Here is a 23303-nt window from a genome sequence, read left to right as displayed (position 1 = left end):
GTAATAAGTGAATTTCTTCAAAATAGGATTCCTGATTTACTGTATAAATGGAATATTTTTGTAGTCAGATCATAGAACACCTTCTAAATACGTTTTTTAACATTATTATAACCCCCTTGACATGACATAACACCCCTATAGATACATTTACCCTCATATTACTCAATATAGTAGACACAATAAGAGAAAATAAGCCAATTAGGACATAAATAAGACTTGTGCTAGTGTGTGCTGCTGTGGAGCTGACAGGAAGTGATGTCGGCGGTTCAGAGTTGAGCTTTAGTTTGGCGTGGGTTACGGACGTAACAGTATCCCCGGTTAGGGATTATTGTGCCATTTGTGAGATAATTCAAACCTGCAATAAAAGCCTGTTGTTTCGGCGATCAAGTCTGGTGCTTGTGTTTTCTCACAAACACACTTAGTGACACCTAGTGACCAGTCTTTGAATGCGTCTTCTGAATGCCTTATGTATGTATTTTAGTTCCTTTAGACATTTCTATGCTAGAAGATGCTTACTTTACAAAAAATATGTAAAATTTGATTGAAGCCTCAAAATTCAAAGTGCAAAGTGGAGAGGGATTACTGTATATACACAGCCTGGCCAAAACTATGGTACAAAAAAGGGTCTTAAAAAAGAGGGTGTTGTCTTACATTTGGATCAGTAATGTAATGTAATATAATTGACTCCTTTTAACCAAGCTTTCTGGTGTACTTGTCACTGTTGTCTCCTTATGCCACCGTCTCAATGTAGGCTCTCTATGAGAGACTTTTTGGGTGGATTGTAGGCCGCATCAACGACATCATTGAGGTCAAAGACTACAACCCAGTACTTCATGGGAAAAACACAGTCATTGGTGTGCTGGATATCTATGGATTTGAGATCTTTGATAACAATAGGTCGGAGTTGTTTTTATAATCTTTTTTTTTTTTTTTATTGAAATACATAATACATTATAATTTTGTTGACATGTTTGTTGTTTTCGTCAGTTTCGAGCAGTTCTGCATCAACTACTGCAACGAAAAGCTGCAGCAACTTTTCATTGAGCTGATCCTTCAACAGGAACAAAATGAATATAACCGAGAGGGGATCCAATGGCAACACGTGAGTGCCAAAAAACATTCCCGACAATAATAATATTCACAATGATGCTCAAGTTCAACAATGTCACTGTATGGACAAACACTATGCTTGTGAATATTAACATCAACTTCCATGCTTCCACAAATAGTAAAATCCAAATAATGCTGTAAAAAATAAATAGGAAATGTACATATCAATAACGGTGTGTTATTCATTCGCAGGTTGACTACTTCGATAACCAGATCATTGTTGACCTTGTGGAGCAGCCACACAAAGGAATCATTTCCATTCTGGATGAAGCTTGTCTTACTGTTGGGAAAGTGACAGACACAATGTTCCTGGACAGTATGGACACCAAACTGGCGAAACATCCCCACTACATCTCCCGCAAGGTGAAAATCATTCACTAAAATCATCAGTTATCCCTATTAGTACACCTTCATTCAATACCTTATTCCTTTATTCCGTTATTGTATGACACACATACCAGACGGAAGAACTTAGCTTGCATAATAACCCACATTAAACCTACTCGTGTATCTAAAACACTGAATATTAAGAGCGGAAGAGTTGTCCGTAGGTGTGAATGTGAGTGTGAATGGTTGTTTGTCTGTATGTGACCAGTCCAGGCGTTAGCCTGGCTCTCACCCAAAGTTACCTGGGATAGACTCCAGCTCACTTGTGACTCCAATGAGGACAAGTAGTTCAGCAGTGCTTAAAAACATAAATAAATTAATAAATAATGCACAATCTAATAAAAAACAAAAAACATCCTTATTAGGCCACAGGTGTCAAACTCAATTTCGGCCCACCATATTTTTTTGTGTGGACTGTGAAAATATTGTAAAATAATGGGAATGATGCATGTCAAGAAACACTTCATAAAAATCTAAAAAAAAAAAAAAACAACAACATAATTTTAGTTATTTATTAATATTAGTTATTTATTTTATTAATTTTATTATATTATTTCATTTTATGGGCCGCACGGTGGTCTAGTGGTTAGCACGTTGGCCAACACAGTAACAGCTTGGAGATCGGGAAGACCTGGGTTCGATTCTCCCCTGAGCATATCTGTGTGGAGTTTGCATGTTCTCCCCGTGTGCGTGTGGGTTTTCTCCAGGTACTCCGGCTTCCTCCCACATTCCAAAAACATGCATGTTAGGTTAATTGGCGACTCTAAATTGTCCATAGGTATGACTGTGAGTGTGAATGGTTGTTTGTCTATATGTGCCCTGCGATTGGCTGGCGACCAGTCCAGGGTGTACCCCGCCTGTCGCCCAAAGTCAGCTGGGATAGGCTCCAGCATGCCCCCGCGACCCTAATGAGGAAGAAGCGGTATAGAAAATGGATGGATGGATGGATGGATTTCATTATTATTATTTCTTATATATTTGTAATTGTTTTATATTATATATATATATATATATATATATATATTACATACACATTTATTTAAATTGCTAAATGTCAAATTTGCACTGCATGCAATTTTTTTGTTGTTGTCAAACCCCATTTAAAATGAATTATACAATAGTTGCACTCTTTACTGTATAATTTCTGCTTGGCATCTTGACTTCTGATGGCAATGTAAGCAAATGAGGTGACTATACATTTCCATGAGTTTACAGTTACACGCAGCCCTCTGAGGGCAACCATACCTGCGATCTGGACTATGCTGAAAGGGATTTTTGTACACTAGGCTGTAGTTTTGCAAGCAAATATTTGTAATAAATTAATTCACTGAAATTTATAAATTTGAATTATAAACAAATCCTGTACAAACAAAATAAAAGAGGGGGGAAAAAATTAAGAACTGACAACAAGCTCCTTAGCAAGCCATGAAAATGACTACATGAATATGCAATTCTGAGTTCATGCCAGAAGAGGGCAGAGTTTTTCAGTCTTTGGCCTTCAATTTGTGCTGCAAAAAAACCTTTAGTGTTCTTATAGAATTAAAAAAAACAACAAAAACACTCATTTAGTGCCGAACTCACACACGTTTGCATTTTTACATTTCTAGCTCAGCCCCACGGACAAAAGCATGGACTTCCAAAAACACTTCCGAATCCGTCACTATGCTGGGGATGTCACGTGAGTTTGCCTTATAAACTATCTAACCGCTGTGTGCTGTGATTCTGTGTTTTGTGCATGTCAGGGGGAAAAAGTCAGGGTTCAGAAGTGTAATCCATATGATCCTATTAAGAGGTCAGTTTAGGACGTTTGTAGCAGTGCGTGCATTAAAAGAAACATTCCAGTGGTGTTATTACTGCTTGTGCACAGTTTTCTGTGCTCCAGACACATACGTGTAATATTAAATACAGATACAGTAGGACTTCTCTGATGGACTCTAAAGGCAACAATGTTGGACATTTTTGTATGATAAATGGAGCATTGACGCACTACTAGCATTACGGGGCGTAAATGTGCAATTTACTATCTTGTTTGTGTTTGTGTCATGGCAATCAAGTCCGGCCTCGCTCTCTTTAACCGCTGCACCTCCTTGATGTGCTCACTGATGCTTAATGTCACAGAGGCCAAATGGAGCCTGTGGCCGTCAGTGCAGCCATGGCTTTGGTTTCAGAAGAATCACACTGCTCACGTGTACTGCCCTCAATCTCAAGAGGGGCAGGACATGACTATATCTAGGGAACACATCAGGGAGGAGGGTGAGGACGGGCAGGGATGAGTCACTTTTGACTGTGATGTAGCAACAGCTGTAATCAAGAAGAACTGGAGTAGGATTTGCTGACCGTTTTTTTGACTTGGAATCCAGGCTAACATGATGTTGGACACACACTTAAGCGCAGAGCAATTGCATCCATATCTGCAGCTCAGGAAAGCAGACAATTACTATCCTGCTGCCATAGGGAGTATTTGGTATGAATAAATCAATAATGACTAATGACGTGGAAAAAACTGCACGAGGACATCAAAAGTGAAAGTGATTCATGCATATTTGTATATCATGCATTGATGTGTAGGGTTACGTATCTTTTCATTAATTCATTTACAGCAGGACGATTTAAATAACTTATCCATTTTCAGAAAGGTAATTTGTATATAAAATGAAAATAATTTTGTATATAATGTCAATGAAAGGCTCTGCCATACTAATAATGTTTACCTCGTGAAATGGCTGAAATTGGCACAGTTGTAAGCTAGTGATGGAAAATATAAATATAAAAAATAGAAATATAAAAATACCCCCACTGGCAAGCATTTTTCCAATAGTACTTCGGCGACATGAGATGATACACCAGATTGGGTCTACGAGAACGAGACGATACAAGATTTTAACATTACTTAAAAAAAAAAGTACAATGAAAAATGTATACAATATATTGAAATCTGCTAATTTAATTTCTACGTTACCTTGCATTTCTCCTCACGAGGCTACACTCTTCTGCACTCTGTGTGCATGCTAGCGGCCCCGCCTCCACCCAACAGAAGGGCTCACTCCATTCATGCTGTTGAACAAACGCGCCAAGGTGCTGAAATCAGTGCACAGAGTGAACTCTCTTCCTACCTGTTAGGGGTCGAGAGACAAGGAAACAGACACGCATGCGCGTGACAATATATTGAAGCCGGTAAAATGATCAAGTTCATTTTCATTTATTGTGTGATTAATTTATTATTGGCCCAGTGCCCACGAGACAGTTTCTTTCTGAACAAGAAATCTTGCCACATTTTAATCTCACGAGGTCTTGTGACATGCCTAATGAACAAGTTAAGCTTTGTAAACATTTTTTTCGATCTGAATATGATGATTGTTGCTCATGGCGGTTTCATATACACATACATGCCCGTTGTGCCGTGCACATACGCAAAAGCCGTTTCAGAAAAGCAACCGACAATTTCAAATCATTGTGTGTTTCAATGTATTTAGTGATGGGTAATGTAAGTAGCTAAACTTTATCAAATTGCTATCATTAAACAAACATGCATGTGCGTGTATGTAACGTGGGTCATGGCATGGACATCAGAGCAGGAAGACGGCGGAATATACACATTCCAAAAAAGATAGTTACCCCCATGTAGTACCTAAACAGGCAGACAGCACTTTTAAGGGCCTACCCAAAACTCATGACCATAGGTGAGGGTGGGAATTTCCGCGAAGTAGTATTCCTTATTTATAAATTTAATATTTTCGTAGTTAAGCATAGAAAAACGATTTACTACTCTCTAAATATGTTTTTAAACATTAGAGCCATCTAGACATTAAATAACACCCCTATCGTCACCTTTGCACTTGTAGTACCTAGTATAATAGAAATAATAACATTGAATAAGACGTATTACATACATAAGACATATCATAGACTCACACATGGAGAGCTTTCTGGACAGCATACTTCCTGCGGTGGCTATTGTCTCATCAGTGTAGCATTAGTGACAACTAGTGACCAGTGTTGAACAATACATACTGTATTACGTCTTTGAATGCGTCTTCCGAATGCCTTATAATGCATATGTGTATTTTTGGTCATTTCCCCCATTTTGATGCTTGAAAATGCTTTCATTTGAGCCAGGAATATGTAAAATTTGCTTAAATGTTTATACTTTTGGGCCAATAATAGGTCGTAGTCAACCATGAAACAGTCATAATTTATTTTGAAAAACATTGATAGAGTGAAGCCGCGAAAGGCGAACCATGAAGTGGAGGAGTCGGCTGGACAGTAATTGACAAATTTGTTCCTCATTGCTGTTGTACTTTCATATTCTACATTATAGCGTGTTATCATTTGTATTGTGTCAGACTTACAAAGTGTACCAACCCAACCCCTCTCTAACGATAAGTAATATGACATTACCTTTTGTTAAATGTGGTGTTTGAGTCAATTACAGATGCTATCATAATTATGACAGACAAGTGTGTGTGTGTGTGTGTGTGTGTGTGTGTGTGTGTGTGTGTGTGTGTGTGTGTGTGTGTGAGATGGAGCTTGGTCTTTGTCACCCAGTGTTGGGCAATGTCCAAGGTCACTCCCCATGAGCTGTCACTCCTCCAGGCCGGTGCTGCCCACCCTCTATCTCCTCCTATCTGAGTCAAGCCTGACTGTGGCTAAATATAACCCCCGCCCACCAACCCACCCGCCTCCCTCTCTGAACCAACACAAGCTTTGACCTACTTCGCCCATCCTCTTTCTTTTCCCGCAACCTCTTTTCCTCCCTCTGCAATACGGCAACCTTTACCTGATGTCAACTTTGTCATCAACACAAAATTCCCTGCAGCAATTCTGCCTGCACATGCAGCTGTTCAACCGATCAAGTTCAATTCCCTATCTTGCGTGATATCTCACATCTCGGTCACCTGGGTCTCGCTGACATACTCTTCTTCCCCATGTGTCAGCTTTGACCTTCACTTTCCTTTGAGGTGTCTCATCTCCGGAGAGCCTCTGCCCTTATCTCTGCTTGTCCTCCCCCATCAAGCCTGTCTTTTAAGTGAATGCTGCGGCTTGTTCTCTCCTTCTTCTCCTCTGCGCTCTTTGGCAAACTTATACCGGAAATGCGGTCAGGTGGTTGTGAGCCAGAGGACACATCTGGCATTGTGAGCCTCTGCTTGTCTGGGTGGTTGTGACAGGCGAGGACGTGGTCACAGGGCCACGCAGACGGCACCTGATAGACTTTGTTTATATGAGAATAGAGAATTGGCAGGAAATCTTTTTATTGAGGGGTTTTCAACTGAAACACACAATTCTCTTTGAAATTCTGCTTGTTTTTGCCTGAAAATGCAAAAAGGTAGCGTACATAACATTGAAATAATGCAGAAATGTATGCACCTTCCTTTATGGTAGGAAACATTTCTTATAAACAATTTAATTGTCTCATCTGCCTGTGTCACAGCCAGCAAGCGGTGCAGGGTGATGACGTAATGAGAATCATGCGCTGTCCCATTTCTTAGTGGCTTTTCCCCTTAGCCTTAGGTTTTAAGGGGTAGGGGAAGGGCTAAAGTGTAGAATTGGGATTGAGCCTAATTTATGTAACTGGTGCCATGGATGACATCATGACCTCCGATGCCTCACAAAGCCACCCAAACATTTTGGCGTAAAGCGGACAGATTAAATTGTAGACAGTTCACGTTTTTTGCCCCCGTAAACATGAGCTGTGTTCCTGTTTTGTAAATCTGCTAAGCAGTGTGGCTTTAATCCTCTGAGTCCCTCAGAAGCAAGAGTGAAGAGAAATAATGTCACAGACGCTGTGTAATCTGTCTTGCTTTGTGTCTCACTTCTCCTGTAATTTGAACATCTTGACTCTTGCCTAAGCGCTCTTCAGCGTAACCACACACCTTCGTCTGAACTACTTCTGGTCATAAAGTCTTTTTTACTCTCCCTCTTGGTCCAATACAGATACTCCGTGGAGGGCTTTTTGGACAAAAACAGAGACCTGCTCTTCCAAGATTTCAAGCGCCTCATGTACCACAGGTGCCAAACACGCCGTCATCATCAGGACACTCGTAACTGGGCCAATGGAACACATGGGTTTCCTCTTGGCCCTGTTAGCATATCATGCCTCGGCTCGCTGATTGAATCATGTCTTTTCTCTCTTTTTTGCACTCTTTCAAAGCTCCAACCCAGTTATGAAGGAGATGTGGCCAGATGGCCAACTCGGCATCACCGAGGTCACAAAGCGACCTCTTACAGCAGCCACCCTCTTCAAGAACTCCATTATATCCTTAGTGGATAAACTGGCCTGCAAGGTCTGTATAATACAGTTTCTGCTTGGCTTCTTATCTTTTGACCCCCAAAGGGAAGCTATAGGTGTTCATTTTGTTAACTTATTTTAAAATGACAGATTTATAGCTAAGATGTAGAAGCTCAAAGGTAACAAAGGTTACCACACACAAGTGACATTAGTATTGAAAGATTGAAAGGGTTGTATTTTTGTTATAAGACAATAGTAATAATACTAAAAACCAAACATTTATATACATCTAATTGGGGAAAAAATGCCATTAACATCATCACCTTGCGTAATTCATTGATGTATTTAAGGAAAATGGTGGCATATTCTCTATTTTGCAATGTTATGCAGAACACATTCTTAGATCACTCCACTTATCACTGATCTGAAAGTAGTACTGCTCTTTTTTCTTTTTTTTTTCCTGTGAAAATGTAACGCTTTCTTGCTGCTCGACCTCATCTTGTCCTGCGGTGAGTTATGAGGATGTGAAGGCCGCGAAGTTTCCTGCACCTCTCCTGGCCTTAATAGCTTAACGCTGGTCTGTTATTTCGGGATGATCTAGTGTCACGTTTTTGTACGGCTGAGGTCAAATGAAAGGAAAGTTCTCTTTGGTTCACATGGAAAGAGTCATATCTTACTTCAGCATCTGCACAGGAACACCTGTGCCACAATACACCCAGCATTTGTTTTTTTAGAGCTTCTCCGGTAATGTGTACTTTTTCAGTAGAATCTCCGCTATTCAGGTTACGATCCAAGAACCCCCCCAAAAAATTGTGAATCAAGGACATACCCTTAAAAACCCCTAAAAACGCTTATTTTTATGCTGTAAATATGCCTTTCACTGTTACTTAGCACATTTCAAATTCAGTTTTACACATTAGGAAACAATTCAGGCGTACAGTACACAGTATTGTACTTCAAAAAAAGAACTTGCAGTTACAGTACACAACATCACGTGTGGTCAAAGCATCTTCCTGCTGGAAAATATGAAGTGATTTGACGTTGAGACAGTGCCCTCTGCTGGATATAGGTGCCGCTCTCTTGTTCACTCAACCCACTTTCTATTTAAGTTACTGTAAAGAAAAACTATTTGCCTCAAAGAGAATTGGCGGGGATCTATTCTACTACGTACGATGGGTACCTGTGCAGATAAATGCTATTTTTAATACTCTTTTTCATGGACCCAGAGGATAAGTAGTTGTTGCCGTCGCCAACAGGTGGTCTGGCAAACTCATGACAGCGTTTTTAGTCGTTTTCGCAGGTCAGTGTGAGCAATGTTGTCTAAAATGTAGCATTTTGTGCCCCGAGTCTGCTGAATAGTGTTAAAAGACGTAATCGTGCACGAGCATCATAGATCTCTCTGCATGTCCTGAGTGCACCCACTTTGTTTCTCATACCGTAGAGTGAGCGTAGCCGTGCTCGAACAAGATAGTGTTTCCCTTGTGAAAATCCTGTTGATGTGAAGGCATCCATCTGCACTTAAATGAGCTTTTAATAAACTGATATGTTAGATGAGCCTCAGCTGCTGTGCAGTTCAGTTTTACAGTGTGGTGTACTACCGTTGGTATACTACACTGTTGATGGGGATGTCATACAACTTCATGTCAAAAAATACGAACTATCCCTTTAAGCACATTTACAAAATTTCTGACACGCTAAAGTTGGGGTTTTTATTAGCTGTAAACTATGATCAAAAAGATTCAGAAATACATTCTTAAATATTATATCTAATGATTCACTTTTTGGGGGCCGCACGGTGGTCTAGTGGTTAGCATGTTGGCCAACACAGTAACAGTCTGGAGATCGGGAAGACTTGGGTTCGATTCTCCATTGGGCATTTCTGTGTGGAGTTTGCATGTTCTCCCCGTGCGTGCGTGGGTTTTCTCCGGGTACTCCGGCTTCCTCCCACATCCAAAAACATGCAGCTTAGGTTAATTGATGACTCTAAATTGTCCATAAGTGTGAATGCTTGTTTGTCAGTATGTGCCCTGCGATTGGCCCTGCGATTGGCTGGCAACCAGTCCAGGGTGTATGGATTCACTTTTTCAATTTATCACTGAAATAAATATTGTATATAAGGATTCACTTTTTGAAGTAATCACTGAAATTCAGTTATCACTGAAATAAATGTGAAAAATATTCCAATTCATTGCGATGCCCTTTATAAAATTGATGTTGAGTTGTAATGTGATGTGATGTAATGTGTCTTATATGGAATTCTGTCAATAAAATAAACAATGTCTCATATAAGATTAGAGAGTTATTTCAGTATTATAAAAACGGGGCATTGGTAAGGTAATGATATAAGTTATTGACCCAAGTTTACATTCTCATTCTATTAGTTGTTTTCATTCCACAATGTCACTTTTGGTCATTTCTTTTTGTAGCACAGTGACAACACAAATAAAATAGGAAGGGAAAGTTGTATTCTACTACCTGTCCAAACTTGCCTTTCAGGAGCCTTATTATGTGCGATGCATTAAGCCAAACGAAGTGAAGTCCCAGCTGCTATTTGATGACGCTCGCTGCCAGCATCAGGTGGCCTATCTGGGGCTGCTGGAGAACGTCATGGTGCGTAGGGCAGGTTTCGCCTACAGGCAGCCCTACGCTCGCTTCTTGCAACGGTAATGGAGATACTGTACTGTACTGTATATGTGGCTGAACTGTGTGGTGTTCGATTTCATTTCATATTTACTCAACACTGCTATTTAATCCTACATTCTACAGGTATAAAATGACGTGTGAGTACACTTGGCCCAATCACCTGATGGATTCGGACCGAGAGGCCGTGGAGGCCATTGTCAGACAGCACGGTTTCCAAGATGACGTGGCGTACGGCTGCACCAAGCTGTTTGTGCGAACACCGCGGTCTCTCTTCACTTTGGAACAGGAGCGAACCATCCTCATCCCCATCCTGGTGCTTTTCCTACAAAAGGTCAGCCATGCAGGCATAGCTTAGCACCAGCTAGCCTTTGCATCATATACTTCAAAAATAAAGCATAAGAACTTTCTAGTGGGTTCTGAAGTTATAGTTGTGTTTTAATGAGGATTCATTGATCTGACAGTCCATTTAATTGACACGTAGGCCTGATTTAAGGTCCCGGACATCTCCACGTATGCTGATCCCTTTTAATCACCCACTATTAATGGGAGCCTGCAGTCGATGTGTCTTCTGCTCATGTTTAGATGAAATGTATGCTTGAAATCCAGTAACAGGGATAATTAATGAGATCCAGAGCACAGTTACATAAAAGTCAATTACAATGAAATTACCATCTTCCTTCTTCTTACATAATCACTTAGTTGGATGCACCTACAGAGAAGTCTGCTTCTTGAATTGGAGCATGTTTGTTTTCAGCTCAGTTTTCATTTTCAAATTCACATAGGTGTGGCGGGGGGCTCTTGCTCGTATGAGGTGCCGCCGGATGAGGGCCATTCACACCATCATGGGATGCTTCAAACGCTACAAGGTCAAGGCCCACTTCTGGGAAGTAGAGCAGAGGTTTGCTAATGTCAGGAACATGGCCGACTATGGAAAGAGCGTCGAGTGGCCGACCCCACCCGCCGCTCTGACTCAGTTTCACACCATCACTGTCATGCTGCATCGCAGGTGAGAGTCCAACAAAAATATAACACTATGAAATATAATCCTTGCAGACTACCACATTAATTCCCGGGTTCACGCTTGGATCTATTCCCTCATACCCGTCTTGTTTTCAGGTGGTGGGCGAGGCAGATGGTGAAGAAGATCCCACCATCTGACATGCTGGAGATTCGTGCCAAAGTTGCCGCTCTCACTGCTCTTAGCGGCGAGAGAAAAGACTGTGGCTTGAGTAGAGCTTGGGAGAGAGACTACTTGGCCAATGTAAGGATCAACAGCCAAGTCTTTTGCACCTGTGAGAGTACAGTATCTCACGAAAATGCACACACCACTCTGGTGGCGTTTCAGAAAGCATTTTATCACAGTGTATCTTCTCAAGGCACAATACTATAAAAATTTAACTTGGATATAACTTGCATAGGCAGGGTAAAGCTTGAAAAGCTCAGTATTGAATAAAGCGAAGTTTGTTCTTGATCAAAAATCCCTCCACACTCTTTACTGTTCTCTGGTATTACCATATCTAACTTATTGTGTGGAGATATGGGGTAATAACTATAAAAGCACTCTTCACTCGCTAAATGTACTGCAAAAATGATCAGTGGGGATAATTCATAATGCCGCGTATAGAGAACATATAAATCCCTTATTTTTGAAATCACAAATATAAACATTTGCTCATTTAGTAAATTCTTAAACCGCTAAAATAATGCATAAAGTTAACAATAACCTGCACACCCAAAAATGTCATACAGTACTTCTCTACAAGAGAGGAGACATATGATCTTCGGGAAAAACGCAACTTCAAACACTATGCGAGAACAACGCTTATTAAAACCCACAGTATTTCAGTATGTGGAATGAAATTATGAAACGGATTGAGCAAGGAACTCTAACAATGCACCAAGATGAGGCAAAGAAGTCTAAATAATGAATACTGACCAACTTCTCATTCATAACTAAGCTAAATTGCAACAGTCGTTTTTAATAAGGAAGTCCCTAATTCAAAATGTAGGGTAGTTAATTGTTCCATTTTACATTTCCTATATTTTACTTTAACATACTCGGGGTTCATGAATCAAGTTTCAGTTTCTTATCACAGGAAGACCCCATTTGCTGTGTTCTTGTGACTTTTCAGAAACAAATCATAAAAATGCATTGCATTTAATTTCATTTTGTTGTCAGAAGGCTTTAACATGTGAACTTTGTGCCTGTTGAGACTCGCAGCAATAATCTGCTGTGAATACATACAGTATACTATAGCGTGCATGTCACAGCCCTCACAAGAAAACAATGTGACCAAGGCACTTGTAAGCACAGTGGTCCTCCTATGAATCCCACACTCTGTTCTTTGAGTAGCTTAATCTTGAGGTTGTTTGGTCGCCGGAGGCTTTAAGGGACGCCTTCAGGGGGCGTGAGCATGACTTCAGCACAGCCCTGAGTCACTCCTGCTATGTGTTTGTGACGGCCCGTGACTCAAAGTTCTCATTAAGGCCGCCGGCTTCACGTGATTGGAACTTAATGCTACAAAGATGTATAAATGCTTGTAATGCAGCATGCTTGATGCCTATTATGTGTGACAGAACTAGTGCAGAAAACGCAGAGGGTATACGAGAATTAGAGCAAAAATGTATGAATCACAAGTGAACAAGTGTGGTACTTCGGTTTTGGTTTTGAATTTGTTCCAAAAGATCTGACAAAAACTGGAAAAAAAGAAATCCCAAAGGAGATAATAAATCCCATCAATCTGTTCCAGACACCCAAAATATTAACAAACTATAGAAGCACTCGGAGAGCACAGACCTGCCAAGCGCCATAGTTCCCCCCATTTTGTGACTCACAATAAAACAATAATAATAATCCTACATCTTTTGGATCAGTCTTTGCTATTTTGTAGAACCTGTTGGAAACTTGTCCTGTATTATTTTTCCATGTGCTCTGACCATTTTTCGTGGAGTTATATACGCAAATGCCGAAAATGGTCCTATTTCCAATGTTAAAGAATCCTTTTTAAAAAATTCCTGGATCCAGACGGTGATCTGGTTCACCCCCGGAATTTAATCATTTCGTCCTTATCCCATTTCTGACAATTCCTGAAAATTTCATCCAAATCCATGGCGGAGGTAAACATATATTATATAGGGAATAACTATAGTTTTACGTGCAGAAAATAATGTGAAATAATTATAAATCATGAATGAAATGGGCAAATGAACATCTAACGTTTCACCTTTTCATATAATAAGTTTGCGAAGACGGTGAGGAGTGCAGATAGAGAAGTTGGACGCCATCTTTCTACTTCAATGATTTCTTAACTTTGATAGTTTTCCTTAACTTATTTATCATATTGCTGGCACTCGCAACTTTCTTTGGCCCCATGGTGAGTTATTAAGCAGTCGCACCAGTGAGTCACCAACACATAGGGTGCTCTGTCTGAGCTCTCGACTCCGCGGAATGATACAATAATGTTAATGTTATGTGCAACGTTACTCGCAATGTTGTATGATAACCGAGACAGTGTGTGAAAACCGGGGCAAATCATACGAAATGTGGGGCGTCCGAAAACCGAGGTTTGACTGTAATTCACTCTTTGCAGTTTTGGGAAAGATGAACATAATATTACAGCCTTACTGTTTATGACGGGCAGTTTCCCCAAGCTAAGCGTCAGGTTTTATCATTTGTTTCATCCGATTTACTGATTGGCAAATTTGTGGTTCGTGTTGGCTACACAGTCAGGAGATCGGGACGATCTGAGTTTGAATCTGCGGCATCTCTGTGTGGAGTTTGCATGTTCTCTCCACCTGCGTGCATGGGTTTTCTCCGGGCACTCCGGTTTCCTCCCACATTCCAAAAAAAACATGCATGTTAGGTTAATTGGCAACTCTAAATTGTCCATAGGTATGAATGTGAGTGTGAATGATTGTTTGTCTATATGTGCCCTGCGATTGGCTGGCGACCAGTCCAGGGTGTACCCCGCCTCTCGCCCAAAGTCAGCTGGGATAGGCTCCAGCATACCCACGACCCTATTGAGGATAAGCGAAATAGAAGATGGACAAATGGACATGATGTATTGTTAGTTTAGGTCATATTTCTTATTGAGCTGACAAAGTCTGGAAAAGTCTGGATTTCTCACAAAATGACACGTCTTTGATTTACCTGCAGGTGCGAGACTGCCCTCAGTCCAGTTCCGGCTTCGTTCGCTTCTCCCGGGAGCTGAGGAACAAAGAAGAGTACAGTCAAGTCCTCTTCTCAGGCTTCTGTAGGAAGGTGAATCACATGGAAAATAAACACAACAAAATGAGAGTGCTTCCTCTGTCACCACAAGGATCTTCTCTCCTCAGCTCTTTTCATTTTAATTATAGGCAACTTATACTTGGGAGAATTTAGATAGGGTGGCAAAGTTGTCATGGGAATTAATGTAAAACAAACTGGAATTAACAGGAATAAAGAAGAATCAACAAATATCTCAAACCTACTCAACAAACGTGCCGGCTGACATTGTTTTCCATTAAAAATGAAAAAAAATTGAAAATGGCATACAGTAATTCTTCGTTTATCACCGACAGTGATAAGTAAATTTGAATATTTTCACAGTAGCATAGAAAACCTGTTTATGACCTAAATATATTTCATAACATTATTAGAGCGCTCTAGAAATAAACTAACACCCCTATGGTTACCTTTACATGCGTATTACCCGGTATAGTAGACATAATCGGAGAAAATAGGCCGTTTAAGGTATAAATAAGACTCGTGCTTCTGTGTGTTGCCGTAAATGTGTTCTGGTGCTAGGGGAGCTGAGTGGAGGGCGGACAGGAAGTGACATCGCCCGTTCAGAGTTGAGTTTTAGCTTGGAATGGGTTACGGCCACAACAGTAACAGTGTGTTAGGAATGATTGTGCCTGTTGTGAGATAATTCAAAGCTGCAATAAAAACCTGTTGGTTTGGCCAACAAGTCTAATGCTTTTGTGTCTCACCGAACATTGCAGTAACATTACTGACACCTAGTGACCAGTGTAGAATAGTACATGTCACCAAAACATCTTTGAATGCATCTTCTGAATGTCTTATATTTGTATTTTAGTTCATTTAGCATTTTTATGCTTGAAAATGCTTCGTTTCGGTAAAAAATATGTACAATTTGCTTGTGAATTTCTCTTAGAGATGAATAAAGTATCTAAATATGCATTTTCTTTTAAATAAACGGCCCTATCCAACCAGGACAAAGCATGATTTATTAATGTATTTTTAAAAACCATTAGAGTGAAGCCGCACAATTTGAAACACGGAGTGGTGAGAGATAACTGTATTTTGACAAACAGTAATTCCACAGTGATCATTTTATATATTGTTTCCCCAAAGCGATTCAGATAAAGTTTTTGCAGTACACCTTGTCATGTTTTTAAAGATTTCTCTTTGATCCTACTAAACTCTTGTCGGCTGTGTTTTCTCAGTTGCTTCCTCCCTCTCTTGCTGCATTTGTACCACTTAGTCTTTCACTGTGAAAGACATCGAAAGAAATGACATCGAGGTATTTTTAAAGTGATACAAAAATATACATTTCTGAAGGATTTTCCCTGAAAGGGGCCGAACTAAACGGAGTCACCTGATGTTCTGCTTATTATTTTGCTGAACATGCTGTTATCTCCCAGAGGATGATAATGGTCACATTTTTCTTAAGAACAATGGAGAGTGCAGCCATATAAATCTAGTTGAGTGTTGTGTTGTTTTTTTTTGTATTAGCATTTCTCTACATAGTCGTATTGTGACTTTTTTTTTTTTTTACAGCTGGTAAGATTAGAAGCCGCCATTACCCTGCGAAGATTATGCATGTGATAAAGAAACACTCTCAATGTGCAACATAACCCCCTCTTTTCTTTTATTCTTTCTTAGGTGAATAGGTTCAGTAAAAGCACAGACCGTGGCGTACTTGTCACAGACAAGTGCATCTACAAATTAGAGCCAAAGAAACAGTACAAGGTCCTAAAGAGGATTCCTTTAGACACTGTAAGTATTAACACGCCACCATACGCATGCATAACAGTCATCAGTCATGTTATTTAAAAAAATAATAATAAAAAAATGTAGGTGTTTTCCATAAAAGAGAGTGTTGTATAAAGGTTACCCTTGGGTGAATGCTTGACAGTGGAACCTCGTATTTTCATGCTCGCCAGTTTTCGTATGATCCGGTTTTCCACAAAAGTTATTACTAAAAATATGACACTGTTTTCGTATAGCTAAACAATGCACCAAACAAACTAATCCGGGGAATTGAGTGCCCAAAGAAAGCATCAACACATTGGTGACTCAGTCTCCGTAAAGTATGGGTAGTGGTTCTTTCATAGCCAGGACACTATAGAGAGATTTCGGCCAGGGAGTGCTTTAATAATTTCCGTTATGTGTGTGTGGGTGGTTTATTAGAATGCACACAGGACAATGAGCAACTCTTATTATCCTTCCTCGAGTAAGCCCAGTGCATCGTACGCTGATGAAGCCTTCAAGAGCATATTTCTGAGTGCTTTTTTTTTAACACTATTGAATTCAAGAAGTACAAGGTTAGCGTCTGTTGTAATGTAAAGTTTCCTAGTTACCACAGGTTTCAGGGGGAACCATTTAAGGGTGACACATTACAGTGAGCCAGTGTGTGTAATGATGAGTGTATCTGCTGCTGAAGTTTACAAGTGAGCAAGTATACAGCTTGAACCGTCCAAATCTTTAACGGCATCCGTGTGGCTCTTCCATCCCCTCCCCTCCTCCCTCCACTCATCACCATGTACGCCAAGAAGACTTCAATAAAGGTCAAAGTGATGTTAAATGTTCATTTATCCATGTCATTCCTCATATGTACCGGTATTTCACTTTGTTTCCTGCATGTCAATTATTTTCTGTAAAATGTGTTTACACTATTTCTTATGGGGGAAAAAATATATTTGGTTCTCGTACGTTTCGGTTTTCGTTTGACCTTTTTGAACTGATGACTGCAACCGAGGTTACGGCGTATATTGCTTTGAGGTAGATATTATTCAGCAAGAGTCTTTTTTTCCTTTTTTATTCACAAAACTTTGATGATGAGAAATGAAGATTCATGAACCGCATTGGAATTTATTACAATAAACGTTCATTAATTCGGGAAAGGCTGTGCAGCGTCGTTTAGTTTTATGCACTGGCTTTGTGGATTGCTCAGAACTTTAGTAATAATTGTTCAACTTAGTCTTCACTGTCATGTTTTCGACCTTGACCTGCGATCTCAATCTTTTATACGTGATGACTGAAGGTAATGATATGGTAGTGTCTACTTTTCTTGAAGCTCTTAATTCTCTTTATGACTGACCTGGATAAGACTCCTAACCCTCAGTATGATCAGGAGCAGCAGAGCCTAACGCCAGCTATCTTTAGCCCCTCTGTTGCTGCCTAATGATGGTTTTTAACCTCTGGCATGTTTTATGCTTTTTATTTCACTCTGTCTGTCTTGCCCACCAAACCCACTGCATGCTGGACATGCAGTTCATGTGGATGTTCTTGATAGCAATGGCTTGATAGCAATCTGAGGCTCTAATAATACAGTATACTATACTCGATCATACAGAGTGTTTCTATTGTTTTCTTACTTATCTGAATGGCAAAGTTTAGAAACTCTTCCCGGTACTGCTGGCCAACACCACTGCAAACTACGACTCCAGTATAATAAACACTGCCCATCAAATGTTGTGAAGAGTTATGGAAAGAAATTTGTGTCTTTTTGTGCAATCAAACAAAAGAAATTCTTTATTTTTTATATTTATTTATGTAAAATATTCTTTTTAAACAAAAATAATGGATTCGAAATTGTAAAAAATAGAAAAAAAAACTATTTTGACCAAATAAAAAAAATGCCGCTCTTGTTTACAAATCATAAAAAATGTTCTCATTGAACTATAAATTTTGTTTGCGTTTCAGCTGGGCGGGGCCTCCTCTGAACGATGTTAGAGGCCATTTATCTTTCAATGTGGCGGCGCAACGCAGAGAGAAAGAAGCGACGTCAAAATTTATAGATTCATGACAAAAATTTGTTTATTTGTAAACAAAGCACCATTTTTTTTATTTGGTAAAAAATAGGCAAGGCAAGCTTATTTCTAGAGCACAATTCATCCATCCATCCATCCATCCATTTTCTATACCGCTTCTCCTCATTAGGGTCGCAGGGGCATGCTGGAGCCTATCCCAGCTGACTTCGGGCGACAGGTGGGGTATACCCTGGACTGGTCGCCAGCCAATCGCAGGGCACATATAGACAAACAACCATTCACACTCACATTCATACCTACGGACAATTTAGAGTCGCCAATTAACCTAACATGCATGTTTTTGGAATGTGGGAGGAAGCCGGAGTACCCGGAGAAAACCCACGCACGCACGGGGAGAACATGCAAACTCCACACAGAAATGCCCAAGGGAGAATCGAACCCAGGTCTTCCCGATCGCCAGGCTGTAACTGTGTTGGCCAACATGCTAACCACTCGACCACCAATTCATACACAAGGTAATTCAAAGTGTAGAGAAAAAAAGGGTAAAATCACTTCATACAATCATTCCATAAAACATAAAATCATTCCATAAAATTCAATAATCATTCCATAAAACAAAAAAAATAAAAAGTGTGTCGATAAAATAATTTCAGTTATATAATAATAATAATCATTTCATATGCACAGTTGACTAGAAGTGTTTTCAGCCTGGATTTGAACATTGCCAAAGTTGAGGATTGTCACACATCTTCTGGAAGACTGCTCAGACAGATTTTGGCAGCATGAAACTGAAACGCAGACTCACCGTGTTTAGTCCTGACTCTGGGCACCCGCAGGAGACCACTTCCTGAGCTTCTCAGAGCCCGAGATGGTTCATGTGGCTCTAACATGTCAGAGATGTACTTTGCCGTAAGACCATGAAAAGACTTGTACACAAGCAGAGGTGTGTCAGTCTATTCTCTGAGCAAAAGAAAGCCAGTGCAGAGACCTGAGTACTGGATTAATATGGTCATATTTTTTCCTGGTTCTAGTCAGGACTCGGGCAGCAGCATTCTGGATGTACTGCAGCTGTTTTACTGCCCGGTGAGAAGGCTGTTAGAGTAGTCCAGCCTGCTGGAGACAAAGGCATGGATTAGTCTCTCTAAATCTGGTTCAGATGCTATTCCCTTGATTTTAGTAATGTTTTTAGGTGGTAAAAAGCTGATGATGTTATTGATTTAATGTGGCTGTTAAAGTTCATGTCTAAGTCCATTATCACCCGTAGATTAGTAGATTTCTAACCTGATGATTTGTGGTTTTTTTCCCCCCATTTCAAAATCCATTATTTTTGTTTGCAAATACATGTTTTTATTTCAAATCCATTATTTGTTTATTTGCGTAAAAAGACTGCATTTCTCTCCATAAGGGGTGAGTATCTTTGAAGAATTAAGACAAATAACAAAGGAATACAATAATCAATGTATTAACTCTGTAGTTTAGTCGCACCACAGGCAGCATTTTTTTCCCCTTGCATATTGAGACAAAATGATCCTGCATGGTTTCCCCTCCAGGGTATACACTGTGGTAATGGCAATTGTAATGCTTTATTTTTATTTTACATTGAAGTGCCTCACATTTACATTTGCATAATTCAATATGTCCAAAAAGGAGTAGGAAGAAGCGGAGTTTATTTAATCCTACCCCTTCACATTGTTTTAAATTCACAGGTTTAATGCGTACACTCCTGACATTTAAAAACCAACAAATTTCCGCTCCTTTAATCTGTGTCACTGCACAACAGTGTTGTTTGTGAGCATATAGTGCACGTGAGTAATTAAAATGCTTTGACGCTTCATAACAAGTTCATCATGTCATCAAGCATCAGAGCGTGTTTGTTTTCCAAGAAGCGCGTAATAAATCCTGCCGTCTCATGACTGATTATTTCCTCAGCTAACAGGACTCAGCGTGACCAGTGGAGTTGACCAGATGGTGGCGCTGCACATGTCCTCTCAGAACGACGTTCTGCTTTGCCTGCAACGCGGTGAGCTCTGCCCCAACCGGGACAGAGTCGGCGAGCTGGTGGGAATGTTGGTGGACCACTTCACACGGTCAGTAAGATGCGCAAGAGCAGCCGTAAATGTCGTATAAATAGATGAATGCCTTCGGTGACATTAGACGTATCATTGGACTGAGGACATTTATGCAGACTTTTGCACAATAAGACAGCTTTATTACAGCCTAACGACATATTTCAGTATTGCCAATCATTATCATATAAATACACTGAGGTCAGTGATGAGGAAATGGTTGGGTCGTTAAAAGACATCAGCAGGTGAGTGGTTTGGAAAGTTCCATTAGAAGTAATCCTTGTCTGGAGATATGAAAGTGTGGTACAGACTAAAATTGACTATAAAAATAAAGGTACTGCAGCGCTGACCATGTAAGAGCATCTCTCTGTTAGAAACACACAACTAAAGTGTTATAAAGTGGCAAATATTGACCGCTACACCCCCTTATACAGTACAGCATGTTTATTCTAACACATTCATGGGTACGCTGTATACAACTTGCCGTGAACTGAACTGCAAGCCATTTCGAAAGGCTGTGCAAACACAATGAAAAGAGCAGGTGGGACACTTTGACGAGTTTATTTGCCCCAAATCATCTAATTTAGTACTAGATAACACAGTGGAATACGTGTATATGTCACCAACCCATCTATGTCAAACACCTCATCAAGTCCTGGTCCACCATGTTGTTATTACTAAAAACGTGCCCGTTCAAGTCAGCGTCGACATATGTGACTTTTCTCAACGTAAGATTTGAGACCTAGAGGGGTCATTTCTATGAAAATTGTTCCGTGTATGTCGACATGTGTAGTATTACAGTAACTTCATTATCGCTAAGCCACAACATCTGCAATTACTTAGACTTACTAGCTTATTGTCTAGCTACACAACATTAAGAGATGCACACACTAACTTCCTGTTTGGTGCAAAGTAAGCTTTAAAATAAAAGTATGGCATTAAAGTATTAACTGGGATTCTACACCCATTTGTTTTTTGTTAATTGCTTTGAAGCTTTATGCGTGTACAAAACCTTTATCACCATTGTAGTTAAGACATACTGTAGAACACAATTGCTGCAGCCGCTATTCTGTTAAATAAAGTCTAAAATATTGTAATGCCAGAATGAAGATGAGGGAGGACGACACACAAATGTGCCTTTTATTGGTGTGTGCAAAACAGCACTGTATACCTCAGACCTCAGAGCAAGACGCACTCCATACAGTCATCCCTCATTTAAGTTCATTGGTTCCAGGTCCAACCACAATAAGTGAATTTCTGCAAAGTAGTGATTAAATATTAACGGAATATTATCGGGTGATTTTCATAGTTAGAGCATATAAAACCTGTTTATGACTTTCTTAATGTGGTTTTTAATGTCATTAGAGCCCTGTAGACATGAAATAACACCCCTATAGTCACCTTTGTGCTCCTATTATTCTTTCTTTACACCACATTTCGCAGGCTATGGGATCACTACAGGGACAAAACTAGTTAGCCTCTCCAATTGACTTATTCTAAACTTGACTTATTCTAAAGTGTTTCAAACGAGGTGTTAAAAAAGAACAAAGTAGGAAACAAAAACTCACCACTTCCACACAGGATGAGAGGATAACCTTTTTTCACTCTATCATGTTGGACATGCCATGGCTGACTCCATGCAGTGTTAAGGTGATGTAATGTAACGTCATGTCTCATCAGTGTAACATTAGTGACATTAATTAAGGTAAACTGACAAGTAAGTGAGACTTAGTTCAGAGAGCATCAAAATAATGTTTGTGCATTTTTTTTTCCATTGGCCTACTATATTTTTTTAAGATAAAATGATTGTAAAGCAACACTGACAGATGACAAATTTTGAACTATTCACGTGTATTGTCTCTGAATAAGACTCTTTCCGGTCAAAAGCGTCAGCCAAGATGAAGCTTATTAATGCCACATAACAAGTATGCAAATCATATTCTTGGCCTTCATCGCTGTCACTGTGTCATGGTTGCCCGTGTGTGCGCACCTGCTGTGAATCCCGGCTGCTAAATGAATCAGTCACGCTGACATTTATCGCATCCATCACTCCGAGCTTGATTTGTCAATGCTGTTTATAGATGTGATTACCAGGCTGCCGCATCCGCCTCTGCGAGACCTGCAAGCTTTCGCACTGAGCAGATGGTTATGATCCTGTTTGTCTCAATTTCGCACAATAATGCAGTGTACACTTTAGTGTGCTGATTGCCTAGCCTCTGGTGCTGGAGAGCAAGAGAACCGCTTGCACATTATCATCATCACACAGATGAACTAACTCCCTCTTGTCAAAGTTGTTGTACTTTTTATGTTTATTTTGTCTGGAGGGCCGTTGAGAGCAAGTCCAGGCAGTTTTATTAGTTTTAGATGATTGTGCTTTTTTTTTTTTTTGACCAGGGATCCTTGCAGCAGCTGCTTTGCTCTGCACAATGTGGCAGCGGCGCCCATTGGGAGTCAGTTTCTGCTCGCGCCCCCCGCACTTGCTTTTGTGGCACCATCTGTGGTGAAAGCAGCAGGTTGTGACCTTCGACTACGCTGCTCATCAAAAGGAGACTTATGAGACGAAGTCAGGGGCGTGCTGTGGAAGTGTGTGTGTGGGAGGGGGTCCAGTGTATGACACACTCTTGTGCTTCCCCCTGTCAGGAAATGAGATCTGCGAGTCACATGCATGTTTGGGAAATGGTGGGGGTCATAGGGGGCACTCTGGGAATGAAGTTATGGCTGCTGTTGTCCTCATCTCTCTCTGTCATGCGAACATGACTAAGCGGCTGTACGTTTTTGCTGTTGAGTGTTTGTGGCAGTTGTTTAGGTGCAGAGTTGTACAAAACTGGGTCAACGAAGGCATCATTCGAGGCTCAAGGTAAAATGTGACTTCA

General features: G+C 40.2%; 1 protein-coding gene across 5 annotated transcripts in view; it reads left to right on the top strand.

Annotated features, from left to right (window-relative positions):
* The window catches only part of myo1g (myosin IG), an 85767-nt gene that overhangs the window by 6453 nt on the left and 56011 nt on the right, over window positions 1–23303 (top strand). For all 5 annotated transcript variants that reach the window (XR_008567219.1, XR_008567218.1, XR_008567220.1 and 2 more), the window contains 13 exons: window positions 752–897; window positions 988–1102; window positions 1303–1473; window positions 3105–3175; window positions 7429–7503; window positions 7646–7778; window positions 10220–10386; window positions 10490–10697; window positions 11149–11372; window positions 11483–11627; window positions 14523–14627; window positions 16254–16367; window positions 20294–20451. Coding sequence is in view for 2 of the 5 variants with exons in the window: in XM_054764130.1 (XP_054620105.1) it covers window positions 752–897; window positions 988–1102; window positions 1303–1473; window positions 3105–3175; window positions 7429–7503; window positions 7646–7778; window positions 10220–10386; window positions 10490–10697; window positions 11149–11372; window positions 11483–11627; window positions 14523–14627; window positions 16254–16367; window positions 20294–20451 (1832 nt within the window). In the remaining 3 variants the exon portion in view is untranslated. The remainder of the gene's footprint in view (window positions 1–751; window positions 898–987; window positions 1103–1302; window positions 1474–3104; window positions 3176–7428; window positions 7504–7645; window positions 7779–10219; window positions 10387–10489; window positions 10698–11148; window positions 11373–11482; window positions 11628–14522; window positions 14628–16253; window positions 16368–20293; window positions 20452–23303) is intronic.

Source organism: Dunckerocampus dactyliophorus, chromosome 20 (assembly GCF_027744805.1).
Source record: "Dunckerocampus dactyliophorus isolate RoL2022-P2 chromosome 20, RoL_Ddac_1.1, whole genome shotgun sequence".
In the NCBI taxonomy this organism is placed as follows: Eukaryota; Metazoa; Chordata; class Actinopteri; order Syngnathiformes; family Syngnathidae; genus Dunckerocampus; species Dunckerocampus dactyliophorus.
Note: the sequence above shows the minus strand (reverse complement) of the source record. Positions and strands in the feature narration are given on the sequence as shown.